Source organism: Canis aureus, chromosome 23, assembly GCF_053574225.1.
Source record: "Canis aureus isolate CA01 chromosome 23, VMU_Caureus_v.1.0, whole genome shotgun sequence".
NCBI lineage: Eukaryota > Metazoa > Chordata > Mammalia > Carnivora > Canidae > Canis > Canis aureus.
In genome coordinates this window covers 16,741,755-16,761,191 of record NC_135633.1, presented here as the reverse complement: position 1 = coordinate 16,761,191, position 19,437 = coordinate 16,741,755, and the positions used below count along the sequence as shown (strand labels likewise).

The following is a 19,437-nucleotide window of genomic DNA, read 5'->3' as shown; positions in this document are numbered from 1 at the left end:
TCTGTAAATGGAAAGACCTCCTTTGCAATCATAAAGCCAGGACGTGGGAGGGCTTGGTCCCTTCTAAGAAGGCCAGCTCATCTCTTGAAATTGTCTCCCAAAGTCTCACTGTCCCTGGTCACCTCAACTTCTGATCCTTGAGGCCAGCACTCCACCAGGAGAGAAAAGCCACCCTTTGTCATGCTTGCCAAGCAAACTTCATGCTGCCTGAGTCTGTGTGTTCTCCTGGGCCTGCCCACACTCTTTTTACTCCTCTGCCAGGGTTTGCATTAGGTGCCCTTTATCATACCCTGTAGAGTTGTGTTTGTTATCTACTGGTGTGTAACAAGTTGCCTCAAAACTTAGTGGCTTAAAATAGCAATAATCATTTTTTTCTCTCTCATGATTTCTTTGGGGCTCACATTCTGGAGCAGTGTGGCTGGCTGGTTCTGGCTTGGGATCTCTCATGAGGCTGTGGTCAGGTGCAGCCAGGGCTGTGGTGGCTGCATCTAATGGCCATGCATCTAATGGCCTGACTGGGCCTGGAGGTTCTACTCCCGAGGCGGTCCACTCACATGGCTGACTGGCTGGTGCTGCTGAATGGCAGGGGCTGCTGCTCCTCTCCACAGAGCGTTCTCACATCACGGCACCTGGCTTCCCTCAGAGCAGGAGATCTGAGTCCAAGGAAGAAGCTGCAAGACTTTAAGACTTACCTTATTTTCTCTGTATCATATTGGTCACCCAGGGCCAACCCTGAGGCAGTGCAAGAGGGCATTACATGGGAGTGAGAATAGCCACAGGACCATTGGATGTTGGCTACTTCAGTCTACCTTCTGGCTCCTGGTGGTTCATATATGTCCCACATGAAAATATAGTCACCCCTTTCCAGGGCCCCCAAGCCTCACTACTTTGCAGTATCAACTTGAAGTCCTGGGCTTTGTCCCCTGATCAAGTCCAGGTTCAAATGAGGCTCTTAGGTGAATTTCTCAAATAGCAACTCTTCCTCCTGATTTGTGGGCCTGTGGACTAAAGAGACATGTTATCTTCCCTCTATCTAATATGTAGTGGTAGGACTGGCATGGGATAACCATTACAGGTCTTCTTGTAAAAAAAAAAAAAAAAAAAAAAAAAAAAAAAAGAAGAGGGTAAAGAATGGGAGACACACAGGGATTCTTAGCAATTCGGAAATTCCACTAAGCACATGGGTCTTTCCAGATTAGAACTCAGCACTACCACTTGTGATTGGTTCTCCATGGCTCCTGGCTGCACCCTCCGGGCTCAGAGGCAGAAGCCCTCTGAACCAGCCTCTCTTTTCCATAAGAAATAGTCACTGTTTGGGGCACCTGGGTGGCTCAGTGGTTGAGTATCTGCCTTTGGCTTGGGTAATGATCCTGGGGTCCTGGGATTGAGTCCCACATCAGGCTCTCCGCAGGGAAACTGCTTCTCTCTCTGCCTGTGTCTCTGCCTCTCTGTGTCTCTCATGAATAAGTAAAATCTTTTTTTTTTTTTTTAAAGAAATGATCACTGCAGCTGAGTCTTTTCCTTAGTCTACTTTCCAACAGCAGGTCGGAGGGCCAAAGCCCCAGTTTCCTTTTGCACTGCCTCTGTACCTTTTAGCCTAAACAGGCAGTGTTTCAGACAATGCAATCATCTTCCAATCATTGTGAGCTTTCTGTGCACCCAACTGGCACTAGCTCTATTAGATAAAAGTCACGACCACAAATATTAATGAGAGCACCCCTTTTCTACCTCGAGTTTCCTGTAAGGCTGCTGGACACCACACTTAAGATTACCAGAAGCCCTATTGTTTATTGGTAAGGATCTCTGAGGCACTTTTTTTTTTTCCTGTTTGAATCACCACCTTAAATATTTCCAAGGTCTTAATAAAGGGATTTATATTGTCTCCCTCAGGTTTATCTTTAGACACATTTTCCTGATATTTTCCTAGGTTTGATCTTTGCCTGGAGGCCACTTAAAATTTTAGTATCATTCCTGTCTGGAGAGTCTAGGAATGAGACATTTTTATTTTCAAACCCAGCAAGTCCTGGCTCCTTTGTTCTCAATGGTTCTTTCTTTAATACGTCTTCTCTCTTTTCACGTTTTATGACAAGCAACTGGAAGTCAAGGGGCACGTTCAATATTTTGCCTGGAAATTTTCTTTACTACATCATCCAGTTCATCCAGTACACTTTCTACTTTCTATTGTGTCACAGAAGGCAGTGTTGTTATGATTTCCCTCACTATACGTCATGAAAGCTTATGTCCCTCAAGAGTTTATATATCAAAGCCCTAACCCTCAGTGTGACCACATTTGGTTAGGCTTTTTCTTTTCTTTTCTTTTCTTTTCTTTTCTTTTCTTTTCTTTTCTTTTCTTTTCTTTTCTTTTCTTTTCTTTTCTTCTTTTCTTTTTTTTCTTTTCTTTTTTCTTTTCTTTTCTTTTTTTCTTTTCTTTCTTTTCTTTTTTCTTTCTTTTTTTTTTTTAGATTTTATTTATTTATTCACGACACACACACACACACACACACACACACACACACACAGGCAGAGACACAGGCAGAGGGAGAAGCAGGCTCCCTGTGGGGAGCCTGATGCAGGACTCAATCCCACGACTGGAATCATGACCTGAGCCAAAGGTAGACCCTCAACCACTGAGCCACCCAAGTGTCCCACTGTGACCGCATTTGGAGACGGTGTGCGAGTTGGTGATAAAGGTAAAATGCAGTCACAAGGGTGGGGCCCTAACTTGTAGGGCTGGTGTCATTACAAGATGAGGAAGAGAAGGACATCTGGGGGGCTCAGTGGTTGAGTGTCTGTCTTTGGTTCAGGGTGTGATCCCCGGGTCCTGGGATAGAGTCCTGTGTTGGGCTCCCTGTGAGGAAGCTGCCTCTCCTTCTGCTTATGTCTCTGCCTCTCTTTCATGAATAAATAAATAAAATCTGTGTCTTTCATGAATAAATAAATAAAATCTTAAAAACAACAACAACAAGATGAGGAAGAGACCCCAGACCCCCTGTTTCTCTGCCATGTGAGGACGCAGTGAGAAAGTGGCCATCTGCGAGTCAGAAGGAGAGCTCTCACCAGGATTCAGACTGGCTGGCCTCTTGATCTTAGACTTCCAGCCTCCATTCCAGTTTACTGTGAGAAATAAATTTCCATTGTGTAAGCCACCCAGTCTGTGGTATTTTGTTATGGCAGCCTGAGCGGAGCAACACTACCTAACAAAGGTTCCTTTTCTTCTGTCTTCTAATATTATCTTCCCTACATTCCTTTAAGCCCTCATGGGTAGCCTCCTCGGGGAACATCAGATTCCACACCTCCTTCCATATATCTCCTGCTTCTGCCCTCAGAGCCACTGGTCCGTTTGGGGTTGTTTTTTTGTTGTTACAGCATCACCCTTCCCTCACTTCCAGGTACCAAAATCTGTATTAGTTATCCGTTGATGCTAACATAAATCAAACACCTCAAAGCTTATTGGCTAAAGCAATAGTAGTCACTTATTAGCTCTCACAGTTTCAGGAACAGCTTGGTTGAGTGACTCTGGCTCAGGGCCTTACATGAGGTCACAGTCAGATGGTGTCTGGGCATTTTAAAGGCTTCCAGACTCCTGTGTCTAAGGCGTGGGCAAAGAAGACTTGAACAGCTAGGGACTGGGACAGGCATCTTTCTCTGTGTGGTCCCTCCATGTGATTTCTCCAGCATGGTGCCTGTAGGGCAGCCAGACTTTTACATTGGCAAGCAGGGCTCCCAAGGCATGTGTTCCAAGAGAGAGCCAGGTGGAAGCTGATTGCATTTCATGACCTAATCTCAGAAGTCAGATGGCATCCTGTCCTCTGCATTCCACTGGTGAGAGTTGCCATGAGTCCAGACCGGATTCAATGGGAGACATATAGACCCCACCTCTTGGTGGGAGGCATGAAACTCACTTTGTATTAAGAGCATGTGGGAGGGATATAAATACATAGTCATTTTTGGAAAATACAATCTGACGTAAGTACCCAGCACACAGTGGGTCTTTGGTGAATGTTCATTGTTCATTTAGCTGGTTTATTGACCTCGTGGCTAAATCCTCTTCCTCCTCCTTATCATGGAAATATTAAAAGTAGACATGGTAGTGAAAACTACAGCACCACTTATTAAGCACTTATTTCTCTGTGAAGGACCTCTTTTAAAATTTCCTTTTTGATTGAAGTGTAATTTTTATGCAGTAAAGTTCACAAAGCTTGAATGTACAGCTTGGTGAATATTTATACATGTTTACGAACAGGTCCCCAGAACCTGGAACCAGATGTAGAAAATTTCCAACCTATCACAAGGCACCTTTACATCCTCCACGGTCAACTCCACTCCTGCACCCACGTAAGCACTATTCTGATTTTTGTCACCATAGATTAGTTTAGCCTGTTCTTGAGCTTTATATAAATGAATTATAGCATGTGGACTCTTTTTTTGCCTAGCTTCTCTGCAATGTGAAGCACTCCCTCCACAGGACAATCTTATGAGGTAGTCAGGAATTCACATGCTGGTTATATTCTGGTTATATGCCAAGTATGTTTTGTTTGGTATGCACAATCTTTTTTTTTTCTTTTTAAAGCTTTTGTTTATTGATTTGAAAGAGAGAGAGAGGGAGAGAGAAAGCACCACTGAGGGGTGAGGGAGAGGGAGAGGGAGCGGGAGAGGGAGAGGGAAAAGTAGACTCCCTGCTGAGAAGGGATCTTGACATGGAGCTCAATCTCAGGACCCCGAGATCATGACCTGAGCCAAAGACAGACACTTAAATGACTGAGGCACCCAGGAGCTCCCTGCATACACAATCTTTTAAATATATTTTGAGTTTGGCTACTTACAGATTTAGACGTTGAATGGAATCACTTGTTATTTTATATCCAGGACAAGTCATTTATTTTCCTTGCCTGGCATCTGTAGGCATTGAGTTTACAAAATCTAAGGGGGGTATTACTCCTTCCAGCTGCTGAAAGGATAGATTCCCTAAGGGGTTAAAAAAACACATGTGTAGAATCTCACACCAAATTGATGGCAGTAGTGGATTTGAACTCAGGCTCATCTTCCTCCAGCACTCCCACATTAGGATCAAAGAGAATAAGTTTGTTATCAAATGCTATTGTTTCAGAATCTGAAAGGCCCGTATCTGTGGTCTCAGTGCCTCTGCCTTAGCCGTGGGCCATTGTCACCAGCCTCCACCCGACCCCTGCCCATTGGGACCTTCACGGAAAGGATCTCCAAACTCATTCAGTCCTTCTGGCCCCAAGCACATCCATGTTCCTTTCTTGCACTCCTTTGTCATGCTGGTTCTTCCTGCCTATGCCCACCCCTGCTTGGTCATCCATCCGTCAGAGCTCAGCCAAAGATGCTACTTTCTCCTGGTTGCTCGTGCCTCCCCCTGACCAATCAAATGCATCTCTTATTCTCAGTGCACCAAGACTCAGTTTTTAAAATTACAATGCAATTACCAAATGATAGGTCAGGCCGACCTGAAGCAATTTTTAGAAATGTGACCAAAGTGTTGGTCCCATAAAAGGTTAAAAAAGGAACTGAATTTCATTTATTTGATCTCTGCTAAATGCTTCACTAACTTTTATTGATTTCTTAAGAAAGAGAGATGAGAGGAGTCTGTGCTTACCCCCACTGGGTACCAAATGAACAAGCAGTCGGAAGTTTATTACTTCCAGATATCCCACTTGCTTTCCAGATGCCCCATTGGGTTTCAATTCCATTGCAGCAACACTTGCTGAGCAGACCCAGGCTTGACCATACAGGCTGGGTGTCTGGGAGGAAAAATGAGAGGCAGCATTCCTGGGGCTGGAATGAGTTGGGGGCCCAGTTGAGGGCACATGGAGACTATGGCGGGGCGCAGAGTATCTGGGTACATCACTAGAATTCCAGGTCCTTGATCCAGCCCTGTCTCTACTCTTTGTGGGATGTTGGGCCAGTTATTTATTTCTCAGGGCTTCAGGGCTGAAAAATGCACATTTCATGTAACTTTAGGAGTTTTTGGACCTGGGGCAAATATTATTGCCCTCACTGGGATTTTACTTTTCCTCCATGTTTTGAAGTTTGAGATGCAGAATTATATTTTATTTTTTTAAAGATTTTATTTATTCATGAGAGACACAGAGAGAGGCAGAGACATAGGCAGAGGGAGAAGCAGGTTCCCCCCAGGGAGTCTGATGTGGGACCTGGGATCACACTCTGAGCTGAAGGCAAATGTTCAACTGTTGAGCCACTCAGGAGTCCCCAGAATTACATTTTCTTACGGCAGTATCCAGACAATAAAATAATGGAAGCTATCTTTTACTGAACATTTACTGTGTGCCAGCCTTGTGCTAGGAAGGCCTCTCACCACATCACTTCCTTTTTCTCCACTACAACCATACCCATCTCCTCTGGACAGATGAGAACAGCAAAAGTCAGACAAGGGAAGTGACTTGCTTGTTGTCCCATGGTTTGTGACTTACTGAAATTTGAGCAAATACTTGGTAAAATAAAGGGTTCATGTCTAGTTCTTTTTTCTTACCAGATTCTTCTCATGACTCCTTCATCTTTGTTAACAAATCTGGGATATTTTGGCCAAGGGCAAGGTCAGTCATGGTACCCTATGCCACCGGGCTTAGAATTGGTCTAGGAGGTTGCACATGGTGTGGGCTTCCCAGGGTTTTCCAAATTGCAGCCTTGGGGAAAAAGAACAAAGGTAGAGAGAGAGACAGACAGACAGACAGTGGAGATGAAAGCTCCTGGGCTGGATCCTGTCATATGCTGCCCACATTTTCCTTCAGGAATTGTGTTAGTTCGGTCTGCTATAACCACATACCACATAGACTGGGAGGCTTAAAAAACAGAAATTAATTTTCTCAGCATTCCAGAGACTGAAAAGCCCCAGATCAAGGAGCCAGCCTGGCTAGGTTCTGGTGAGAGCTGTCTCGTTGGCCTCCAGATGGCCACTTTCTCACTGTGTCTTCACCCTTTTGGCAGATGGAATGCTCTAGTGTCTCCTCTTCTCTGTATTAGGCCACTGGTCCTATTGGAGTAGGGCCCACTCTTTCGACCTCATTTAGCCTTAATTACCTTCTCACAGGCCCTATCTCCAAATACAGTCACATTGGGGTTAGGTTTTGACATATGAATTTGGGTAGTGGTGGTGGTGGGGGGCATGCTCTTCCAGTCCATAACAAGAACAGAGGACTATTTACCTCAAGCTGCTGGCAGAAGGCTCTGAGCAGTCTGTCTCCTGCAGGGATTGCCTCAGCCTATGAGAGTTGCCTTGCCTAAGGTCATGGCCCCCTTTCTGGTGGGTTAGAAAGGCGTGGCCTTTGTCTCCACTCAGGACAACTGGCACATACGCAGGGATAAAGTCTTGGCACACTCACCTCAGTACTGAAGGATCATCCCAGATTCAGATTTCCCTCAGGGGTGGTCCAGGGCTTCTGTCAAGAATGACAAGTACTCAAGTTCTCCCTATACCCCTTCAGTCCTGTGCTTTCCCTACCAAACTTCCTCCAGGCTAATATCCATCTTAGAGTCTACCTCTTGGGGAACCCAATCCACCTTGTCTCCTGAAGCTGCAATTCTGTGAGCTACCCCAGTGATCTGTCCTTAGATTTGCTTAAGTCTCTTTCAAATTTAATTTTTGTTACTTCTAACTTCATAAACACTTCCAAAAGATTCCCAACTAGTCCAGTGAGGAAACTGCCTCCTCCTTCAACCAAGAAGGCCCCCTGTAGAGTGCTAATGGGACTTAGACCCAGGAATGGAGGGTCGGGGAGGTCTGGGGCCATGAGTGGATGGCATAGTGGTATTTGAACGCTGCTGGTTAGTGCATGGGGTCTCGGTGGACAGTTTCCAGCAACAGCACATTACATGTACCTCTGTGCAAGCCTAGAATCCGACTACCTTATGTTCTAGTTCTCTATCCTCATGCCTCATCTCGCTCTCTCTTGGCTTTGGGACACTGAATTCTCTCTGTGTTTCTTACTCCCCTGTTTCTTCTCAGTCTTCTTTTCCTTTACCCTGATTTACATATCAGTGTGCACCAGGATTCTGCATTCAGACTTCTTCTCTTCTTACTCTTTTTATTCTTTCTGATTGAACTGTCCAGCCACTTTTTGCTGATACTTCCCACTCTGTATCTCTGGCCTAAATCATCTCTGAATTCCTGAGTGATCCATCCAACTGATTGCTGCTGGGCACTCACCTGGCATTGGATAGTGCTATGGGTTGAATTGTGTCCCCCTCAAAATGATATGTTGAAATCCAACCTCTAGTATCTTAGAATGTGATTTTATTCAGGAATAGGATCTTTACAGAAGTAATCAAGTTAAAATGAGGTCATTAGGGCACTCTACCCATTATATCTGGTGTCCATACAAAAAGGGTGTGGACATTTGGACACAGAGACGCAATGAAGATGAAGACAGAGATCTGAATAAATCAGCAGAAGCCAAAGAACCCAAAGATGGCCTACACACCACCAGAAGCTAAGAGGGGGCCTTGGGACAGAGTATCCTTCATGGTCCTCAGAAGGACTCACCCCTGCCCACACCTTCATCTCAGACTTCCGGCCACAAGAACTGTAAGACAACACATTTCTGTTGCTTGAACCTGCCAGTTTGTGACTCTTTGCTATGACAGCCCTAGGACATGGACACAGCATCACAAATATACAAATCTGATGGCACTACAAAAAAGCATTCCTTTTAATTTATTGTTCGTGAAGACATGTTTAACCTGACAGGGGAAAAATGATGTTTACGTGTGTATGATGTACAAATTCCTATTCATCTGGAAGACCACTTTAGGTATTCCATGCAGGAAGGAGCTGATACACAGAACTTGATGCTTAAAAAACATTTGGAAGTGTTGGAAGAGCAAAGGTTGAGAAAACTGCTGATAGTCTCAGAAAATCGGGCAGTTATAAAAATTACAAGAACTCACACCACCAATGCTCTCAGCTGCCTGAGGCACTGACGTGGGCAACTCACAGGAGGATAATGGAAGCCACTACAAAACCTCCTACCTGCACCAGCCAATGCTTGCCTGCTTGCTAAATATCTGGGGAGCAGAAATGGCCTCTGCTTCTCTTCCACCTTCCAAATCTCACGGGAATGTCTCCTATTGGTGGAATCAAAGCTAGCACTCTATTGGCATGGACATCTGGGAAATGTAGTCTTTCGGTTTCCAGCTTCTGGTGATACAGAAAGAGCTAAGAAGGGCTGGGATGGTGCTGAGGGCTAACAGTGGGCATCCAGCACAAAAGGCATTTGGAGATTACAAAGAAACATACCAACAGAAAAGCCCGATGAGGTGTCAAGAAGGTAACATTTGTGAATTTCTGTTGCTGAGTGAACGGTGCCGTGCCCATACAAGAGGTTTTACAGCTGGAGAGTGTTCAAGCACATTCAATGAAACAATTCAACTTTTATTTTAAAAAATTCAGGGCAGCCTGGGTGGCTCAGTGGTTTAAGCACCTGCCTTCGGCCCAGGGTGTGATCCTGGAGCCCTGGGATGGGGTCCCACGTCGGGCTCCCTGCATGGGGCCTGCTTCTCCCTCTGCCTGTGTCTCTGCCTCTTTCTCTCTGTGTGTGTCTATCATGAATAAGTAAAATCTTTTAAAAAAATAAAAATAAAAAATTCAGATAATTAAAATGAACTTATTTTTTGCTTTGATTTTCTGAATAATTATTGCAAAACTCTGTTTTAAGTGAGCGAATGTATTTCAGAGAGTACCTGTTTGGCGTATGATGTTTGTGTGTGCAAGTTTATATTTCCTCTGTATTTGTATGTGATTCTGTGAGAAAGCCTCCGTGTGTGTCTTGCAGGTTGGAGTGTCTCTGCATATGTTACATGTATTTGTGAATTTAGGTTCGTGTCTGTGTGAGTCCCCTCCGAATTTTAATAGGGATGTGAGAATTGGCCTTTCTGAGCACACCGGATAAGCACCATGACCGAACTTCTTTTCTCTCCTTTCTGTTGGCCACATTATCTGCTTTCTTGCCCCAGGAGAGGCTTTTTTGGCACCAGGGGCAAAGGGTCACAATTTGTTATTACAGTGAGAAATTGAAGAATCTGGGGCTTTGATTTAGCTCTGTTGAGCTTTCCAAAAGGCAGTCTCTTATAGTGTAGTCATGCCAATAAAGGGAAGTGGAGCTGGGCTCAATGTCAGTGTGTGTGCATATGTGTGCGTATGCGCAGGTACATGCATAGACATCCGTGTGTGCATGGGAGTATGTATGTGTGTGCATGTATGTGCAAACCTGCGCTCAAGCCGCAGAGTGTGCTCATCAAGTCTATCAGAAAGTCTGTTGTAGCTATTCCTTCAGAATCCAGACTAGACCCCCTCATCTCCCTTCTGGCCCCCCTGCTCTCTCTTCCCACATCAAGGTCTATATTCTAAATGTCTCTGTATATCTGTCTGGGATGCCTTCCCCATCCCCACTGCTTTGCCCCAGAGCATTTTCCCTCTGGATGATGGCAAGGGCCTCTTCAGATCACCCCCCTTCTATCTTCAAACCTATTCTTTTCCTTTGAAAAAACCTCATGTTTTCTGCATATAAACTGAACTCCTATTTTATTCCTTCATTGCTCACTGGGTGTAGAAATTAGTTCAGAAGTCAAATGGCTTCCATAAGGAACCCCATTATTGCATTACTGCAGTGAGTGGAAACTTGCAATTCATGCCTTATAATTAGATAAGCGGCTAATTGAAGAGGGGCATGCCAACCTGATTTGAGTCCTGACGCAGTGATTAGAGCCTTAATTATAAGGAGGAGAGGCATCAAGGCTCCTCATCTGGGCTTATCCCTGTTCATACTCCTGGCCGCAGCTGCCATGGGGGAGGCACTGAACATTCTGGACTGCAAGATGGCTCTTCAATGACTGGGGCTGAACCACGCCTTGTGGGAGGACAGATCCCCCCCTGTCACGGGAGGTTTTTTTTTTTTCTGCTTGGGACTGGTCTTGGTTTTTTTCAACTTCACAGATGAATCTGGAGTGGATAGGAATTCATCCTCCCAGAGCTATAAGAAGTCACCCTGCTTTCAAGGCAGCTTCTAAATCATTTAGAAAAGCACATTTCCCTCCCCCCGTTTTGGCAAAGGCCTTGCTTCTTCCCTCCCTCGTTCCCTGCGTTTGTAGCATTCACTTAATTATGAATTAGCTCCATGAGGCTGGCCTGTCTGACATGACCTTGACTGTACCTCCAGTGCCAAGAGGCTGGCAGAGAAAGGACACTTAGTATTCTGTTGTTGTATGAATGTGCCAGGTACTGTCCTGATGCTGTGACACAGAGATGGATCAGACATTCCTCTTGCCCGTGGGGGGTGGGGGGGGGGACAGAGACAACGAGAGGAACAGTGAGAACGCAGTGAGCCAAGGACAATGTGAGATGGGAGCACAGTGTGACAAGGGAGCCTGGAGGAGTGCAATCTCACTCTCCCGCAGTCAGCAAATAGCTCTTGGAAGAGGAGGCGGCCAAGCTGGGGCTTAAAGGTGGTAGGAGGTTTCTAGGTGGAAGAACAGAGGAAAGGCATTCCAGGTAGAGGGAAGGGCTTTGGCAAAGGCATGAAGGAAGCATGAAGTACCATGATGTGTTCGGGGAATTCTAGAATGTTCGGAGTGGCTGTAGCAGAGGGGTGAGGAGGCCAGAGGGTCAGGTCCTGCGTGCAGGGCTGCCAGGTATGGCTGTGCAGGCTGTTGGCTTTATAAGCTCACCTACACCGAGGGGCCAAGGGATTGAAATACAGCTCTGGCTCCACTTGGTGAGCACATGCTTATACCTACATCCCCCCAGAGGAGGCTGTGCTTCTAATTTATACAACTGTTCCTCTGGGCCAGTGGTGTCTCCGTGGAAGGCCTTGCAGATCTTGCTAAGGATGTACCCCTATCAAGGGCACTGGTTCTCCAACTGTGTAGCAGGATCACCCAGAGGCCTTATTAATTAAAACAGAGATTTCTGGGCCCTACCCTCAGGGTTTCTGATTGCAGGGGTAAGGCCTGCAAATGTGCATTTCTGATATGTTCCAAGAGAGGCTGATACTGCTGGCCCAGAAACACACTCGGAGAACTCCTGGTGGGGGAACTAGGAAGCCATTGGAAAGGGTGAGGTTGGAGAAGCAGGGCCAGGAGGGCCTCAGGTGTGAAGGGGCTGTTTTCTGGGATTAGGGTTTCTGATATCCCCTTGTGAACCAGCAACGGCAGCTGAATATATCAAGGACAGTGGATACACAATATTCCCCACCTTGTCCTGCCTGGTGAACTTTAATGGCTCTATTAGCTCAAGTAGGATTTCAACCCAAGAGTCCTCCTGTTTCAGGAGGTTTCACCCACAGGTGACTTAAGGAGTGGCCACATCATTACAAGAAGCTTACCCCTAGAGCTTTTATATAGTGAGCTCCCAAATGATTTAAATATTTGTTTACACTTTTAAAATTATTCCCTGGAGAAGCCGGGGACCAGAGAAACCTACAGGCCATGAACTAAAAGATGAGTCATACCTGGTGAAAAAGCTTCTTTGAAAATTCTCCTATATAAACTTAAAAACTCTGTGTGTGTGTGTGTGTGTGTGTGTGTGTGTGTGTGTAGACAGGGAGAAGGAAAGAAGGACATGGAACTACAGAGTGTCAAGACTTCACACACATTAGTGAACATTTGCTGAATGAAGGTGTGACTAGCGGGCCCAGCATGGTGATGGAGAATCCAGGGCCAGTCTGAGTGAGGGAATTCGGGCCGACAGGAAGCTGTCACGTGGTATCTGGCTCTGGGCTTGATTTGAAATCTTGCCTTGGGAAGCCACACCTTCCTGGAGCTCAGTTTTCTTTTGTGGTCCTTGAGCATATGAAAAATATGACCTTGTGCACAGAGAGAATGGCTGGACCCTTCCTCCCCTCAGAGGCTCAGGTGCGGCCTGCCCTCTGGTTGGGGACTGGAGCCCACAGGTGGTGGGAGGAGAGGGAGGTGGTCTCCATTCTCTGGTTGGAATATAACTTCTGTGACAAACTGGCTCTGGGATGGGGGGTAGGGGGAGTGGGTGCTGGAAAGAACATTCAGCCTGGTTTATCTATCATCTACCTGTTTCCAACCTCTGCCCCAGGCTTTCCTGAGAGCCAGGACCGCACAGGGCAGCGGGTCTTTAGTATTCACCAGTTTGGGTTTTCCGTTAGGGAGACTCATGCCGGCTGAAAGGCCACCATCCCCAACCAGCTCTGCGGTTTCCAAACTGAGCCCATCAGCAGCAATGTTGGGAGAAGGAAAGCCCTGGCAAAGGCAGCCAGATCCTGCCTCTAGGTGTCAAGGAGAAAAGAAGAGGGGAGGATGTGGGGAGAGTCCACCGACTGCAGTCAAAATCAGGTTGTTCTTAATTAAGACAGCTCCAGGCAGCACATTTCCATAACTCCCCATTAAAGAGGTCCTGATGTATGAGCCATTGTGGGAACTGTGATTCCCCGAGTCAGCGCTGTTCAGTGTCTGAGGCCTCTCAAATCAGAAAGCCAATCCATTTCAATTACCCTGGCTTTCCGAGCACCTGCGATCAGCCCGGGCCTGTGGCAGACACTCCGCCTAGAGAGGGACACAGCAGTGGATATAGTCGTAGTCCCTACTACCCAGGGCAGAAGCCTCTCTAGACCCTGACTTGGGGGAGGAATGTGGATTCAGGGGCACGTGGGTGTGGGCCCGGGAATGGCAACCTGTCACAAAATAGGGAGTGTTCTGTGAGATAGAGGTGGACGGTAAACAGGCTTGTGACAGCTCCCCACATGACCACCTATCTCCGCATGTCCTCAGGAGGATGACAGGGTGTTGTGCAAAGATAGAGCCAGACCGTGGAGAGGCCTCATCTCTGTGGCCTGTGTGGAAAGGTGCAAGGTCATGTTGCTGCCATGGCCGAGCTGCTCCTCCATGTCAAGCGTTTGCAAACTTGGACAAAATAGGCAGTTACTTAGGAAAATGTTGTCATATTAAAAATGACTCCACAGGAATCACCAAACTTGACTAGACCTGTAACTATTAAATAAACTAGAACTATGATTAATAATGTAATTCAAAAGCTCCCAGGCATAGGTTTTTACAGGAGGGTTCTAGGAAATCTTCAAAATTTAGAGAATCCCTTTTAAAACTAAGCCAGCTAATATAACACAAGAGAAAGCTTTTCACTTGTGAGCTATTTCACCAAAAAATGGACAAGAATAACACAAGAAATAGACCATACAGTTATCTTATTAACATAGATAGAAAAATCTTAAGTAAACCAGTTGTATTAAGAAAGATAATTAAGGGCACTGGGTGGTTCAGTTGGTTAAGAGTCTGCCTTCGGCTCAGGTCATGATTCCAGGGTGCTGGGATCAAGCCCCACGTTGGGCTCCCTGCTCAGTGGGGAGTCTCCTTCTCCTCTCCTCCCCAGCTCATGCTCTCTGTCACTATCTCTGTCTCTTTCTCAAATAAATAAATAAAATCTTAAAAAAAAAAGATAAAGAATCCAACCAAATAAGGCTTATCTCTGGAATTCAAAGATAGTTCATCTTCAGAAAATATGTTGGTTTATTATCCCTTATTAACAAATTGAAAGACAAGTCATATGATTTTCTTAATGCAAAAAATTATTTATAAATCTATTTATACACCATTTATTATATATATTTTTAACATCTTGTTTTCATTTATCATTAAAATTATTAGAAAATAAGAGCCGGAAGAAAATTGTCATGATTGATATAGAGTATCAGAACTCCAAAATACATGTAGGAGGGTAGACCTAAGATAAATTTAAAGAAGCAGGTTTGGGGAGGTGGTGGGATACTTCTCCAGATGTCCAGATGTAATATAAAAACTGTGTGACCTTGGGAGAGAGACAGAGAAATAGACCAATGGAACAAAACAGGGGAAACAGCCCCATGTACACACAGAATCTTGAAATACTGCAGATGTGGCATTATAAACTGGTGAGAATAAGAGGAACTATCCAGTTAGTTATTTATATGGAAAAATAAAATTATATTCCTACCTTGCACCAAGTGCAAAAATGTATCCCAGATAGGCTAAAGATCTCAACAGAAAAGCAAAACTAGGGACATCTGGGTGGCTCAGTAGTTAAGCATCTGCCTTTAGCTCAGGCCATGATCCTGGGGTCCTGGGATTGAGTCCTACATTGGGCTACCCATGGGGAGCCTGCTTCTCCCTCTGCCTATGTCTCTGCTTCTCTCTCTGTCTCTCATAAATAAATAAATAAAATCTTAAAAAAAAAAAGAAAAGCAAAACTAGAAAACTTTTTGGGGAAAATATAAGAGAATATGTTTATGACAGTGGGTTAGGAAAGAATTTAAGTAAATTATAAAAAAGAAAGCCAGAAAAAGACTGACAATGCTGATCACCTGAAAACTGAAAGCCACACCATAAGTCAAATAAAATGACAAAACCTACATTGGCAGAAGATTTTTTTTTCAGTCCAAGGAGAAATAGCATTCAGTACATATAAAGGACTCATTTCAACCAGTAAGAAAAAGAAAAGGCCAGAAAATCAGGAAAAGGAGCAGGCAACTTATAGATGAAGAAACCCCCCCCAAAAACCCAATAAACATAAAGATGCTCGTGCTCAGTCTCACTGGCAAAAGTTATACAGCAAACTACATCCAGTTTTGGAGAGAATGTGGGGAAACAGGAACTCGTATGCGAATCTGTGGGAGTGCCAAATTGTCACAGTTACTTTGGGGACCACTTTACAGACTCTGTAAATTTGAAGATGCATATTGTGCCAGCCAGTGTTCTGGCAGGAGACAGGTAGCACGCTCAAATTTGATAATCTGAGGAACATTCAATAATGGGACTATTTAGAAAATTATGGATGAGATACGGGAAAGCCACAGGGAATAGTGCAGAAGCCAGGAACTGGGGTTATAAACCTTACCACCCTCAGGCCTATAGGGGACAGCTGGAGGAACAGTCTGGAGAGAGAGAGATGGCTGTGAAAAGGCAGCCTGTGACCTTTACTGGAGGGACCCAACCAGCCTGCTGTAATCCCATGGGGAGGGATCTAGGGGAATAAATACCCTTGATCCCATATTCCTTCCCTCTCAAATTTTCTCTTGGTTCCCTTTATTGGTCAAACACAGTGGGAAGCAGAAGGCAGGGGAGCCTGCTGATCAGTCCACACAATTCAGTCCCCTGGTATCCAGAGCAGGAATGGAGGGGGTGAAGAGTGGTATCTAGAAGGGTGAACAGAAGATAAGTAATCACACTCATGCCCTCTGACCCGCTATTCCACTCCTCGGAACATGCCCTAGAGAAATTCATATATGTGTGTGCAAAAGATGTATACAATAGGGGTGGTAGAAGGGGAGGAGGGCGGGGGGTGGGAGTGAATGGGTGACGGGCACTGGGTGTTATTCTGTATGTTAGTAAATTGAACACCAATAAAAAAAAAAAAATATAAAAAAAAAAAAAAAAAAACAAAGTTATTTCTTACAGCACCATTAAAAGTAAGAAAAAGTAGAAACAACCACATTGTCCCTCATTAGCTTGTTACACAACTGGGTTATATAAACTGGTTCATTCAGACAATGAAATGCCATAATACAATTAAAATGGATGAATTAGATAAACGTGTATCAGTAGCTATAAATCTTGGAAAGATAATGCTGAGCAGAAAAATCTTACCAAGATATACATGCAATATGATAGTACTTATGTAAAAATTATTCAAGCCTGTAGCAAATTGTCTAACTTTGTAGTAACTACAAAAATATGAACAGGAAGGAAGCGCTCCAACTTCAAGATGACGATAGCCTCTGGGAATGGGGGGAAAGGAAGGGGAAGGGATACTTTAGCTGTATTTGTTTTTTTTTTTTTTTTCATTTTTAAGTCAAGATTAAACAAATCTGGCAAAATGTTAACATCTGCTTAATCTCAGTAGGTATGTGAGTTATTTACTATTTAGTCTAATTTTATGTATATTTTGAAATATCTCACAATTAAAAATTTAAAAACAATAGTGAAGGAAAGTGTGAGTGATTTGAGAGACATTTAGAACACAAAAAAGAGCTAACTGGGGCACCTGGGTGACTCAGTTAAGTGTCTTCCTTCAGTTCAGGTCATGGTCTCAGGGTTCTGGAATTAAGCCCCATGTTGGGCTTCCAGCTCAGCAGGCAGTCTGCTTCCCCTCTGCCCCTACACCCCACTTCATGCTCTCTCTCTCTCTCTCTCTCTCTCTCAAATAAGTAAATAAAATCTTTAAAAAATAAATAAAAAAGAGATAAATGTCACTTATTGAGAGCAGAATTAAGCAACCATTTTCTGTAAAGGGCAAGATAAGTAGATATTTTGGCTTTGTGGTCAGTACAGGCTCTCACAACTATTCAATCCTGCTGTTTTAGTTTGAAAGAGCCATAGGCAATACACAAATGAATAGGCTGGCTATGTTCTAATAAAGCTTTATTTACAAAAACAGGTGGCCAGTGGGATTTGACTCACAGGCTCTAGTTTGCTGACCCCTGATCTAGAGAATCTGCTTATCAGGCATGCTTCTTTTTCCAAGAATCTGTTTTATGTGAGGCCTTGTGTCATGGCTATATTCCCAATCTACAATACTATAGATTGACTGATGGAGCTTTTGTTTATCAGATTCTTCTCATCACCAATCAAAGTATAGTGGCTGAAGAATGGATCCTTATCTACAGATGCCCTTGAGTCATGGATTTTCCTATGGGAGAAAGAGAGAACATGCCCACCCACAGACCCCATCAGCCTGTGGACATATATAAAAGGTCCACAGCTAACATCATACCCAATGGTGGAAAACTAAATGCATTTCTTTTAAGATCTGGAACAAGGTAAGAATGTCTACTGTCATCACTTCTATTCAATATAGTCCTGGAAGTCCTAGCCAGAGAAATTAGGCAAGAAAAAGAAATAAAAGGCATTAAAATCAGAGAGAAAGAAGTAAAATTATTTCTGCAGATGACATGCTTTTATATGTACTAAACTTTTTTAAAAAAGATTTTATTTATTTATTCATGAGAGACACAGAGAAAGAGAGAGAGAGAGGCAGACACACAGGCAAAGGGAGAAGCAGGACCCATGCAGGGAGGCTGATGTGGGACTGGATCCTGGGACTCCAGGATCATGCCCTGGGTCAAAGGCAGGTGCTAAACCGCTGAGCCACCCAGGGACCCCTGTATTAAGCTTTAAACTACCCTGCACACAGATACACACACACACACACACACACACACACACACCTTTTAGAACTAATAAATGAATTCAATAAGGCTTCAGGATATAAAATTAACACACAAAATCATTTGAATTTCCATACACCAACAGGAATTTTCTATTTCATTTAGAATAGCATCAAAAAGAATAAAATACTTTGAATAAATTTAACCAAGGAGTTGAAAGACTTGTGTGCTAAAAACTATAAAACACTGATGAAAGAAATGAGAGAAAGTGAAATATAAAGACATCCCATGTTCATGGATTGGAAACATTAATATTGTTACAATGCCCATAATACCCAAAGTGATCTGCAGATTCAATGCAATCCCAATCAAAATCCCAATGACACTTTTTTTTTTTTACAGAAATAGAAAAAATAACCTTAAAAATCATATGGAACCACATATGAGGTCCTGAATAGCTAAAACAATTTTGAGTAAGAAGAACAAAGTTAGAGACACCATACTTTCTGATTTCAAAATACATTGCAAAATTATGGTAACCCAAAACATTATGGTACTATCATAAAAACACACTTAAAGATTAATGGAACAGAATAGAGCCAAGAAGTAAATTCATGTATATATGGTCAACTGATCTTTGATCCAGGTGCCAAGAAACACAATGAGGAAAGGATAGTCTTCAATAAATGGGGTTAGAAAACCTGGATATCCATATGCAAAAGAATGAAATTGGTGCCTTATCTTAAATCATACACAGAAATTAACTCAAAATGATTAAATACTTAAACATAAGAACTGAAACTATAAAACTCCTAGAAAAATACATGGGGGAAAAGCTTATATTGGGGTTGGCAAGGATATTTTGGATATGACCCAAAAAGCATAGGCAACAAAAGCCAAAATATTCAAGTGAGACTACATCAAACTAAAAAGTTTATGCACACCAAAGGAAACAATCAACAAAATGAAAAGGTAACCTATGGAATGGGAGAAAATATTTGCAAACTATATACCTGATAAAAGGTTAATATCCAAAATATATAGGGAATCCTACAATTCATAGCACAAAACCAAATAACCCAATTAAAAAATGGGCAAAGGAACTGAATGGACGTTTCTCCAAAGAAGACATACAATGGCCAGCAAATACATGCAAAGGTGCTCAACATTACTCATCACCAGGAAAATGAAAATGATAATATATCATCTCACACTAGTTAGGATGGTTATTATAAAAAAGAGAAGCATTGCCAAGGCTGTGGAGAAAAGAGAGCACTTGCAC

The 19,437-nt window shown here is 43.6% G+C and overlaps 1 protein-coding gene across 16 annotated transcripts in view; it reads left to right on the top strand.

Moving 5' to 3' along the window:
* LOC144294659 (uncharacterized) overlaps positions 1-19,437 on the top strand; it is a 209,573-nt gene that overhangs the window by 66,464 nt on the left and 123,672 nt on the right. For 6 of the 16 annotated variants that reach the window (XR_013362032.1, XR_013362033.1, XR_013362034.1 and 3 more), the window contains 2 exons: positions 4,244-4,335; positions 17,599-17,807. The exons of 2 other annotated variants lie outside the window; for them this stretch is intronic. Coding sequence is in view for 3 of the 14 variants with exons in the window: in XM_077866473.1 (XP_077722599.1) it covers positions 4,244-4,335 (92 nt within the window). In the remaining 11 variants the exon portion in view is untranslated. Of the gene's footprint in view, positions 1-3,627; positions 3,823-4,243; positions 4,336-17,598; positions 17,808-19,437 lie in introns of those variants that run through there. 8 more of the 16 variants (XR_013362036.1, XR_013362042.1, XR_013362041.1 and 5 more) reach the window with 3 other exon arrangements.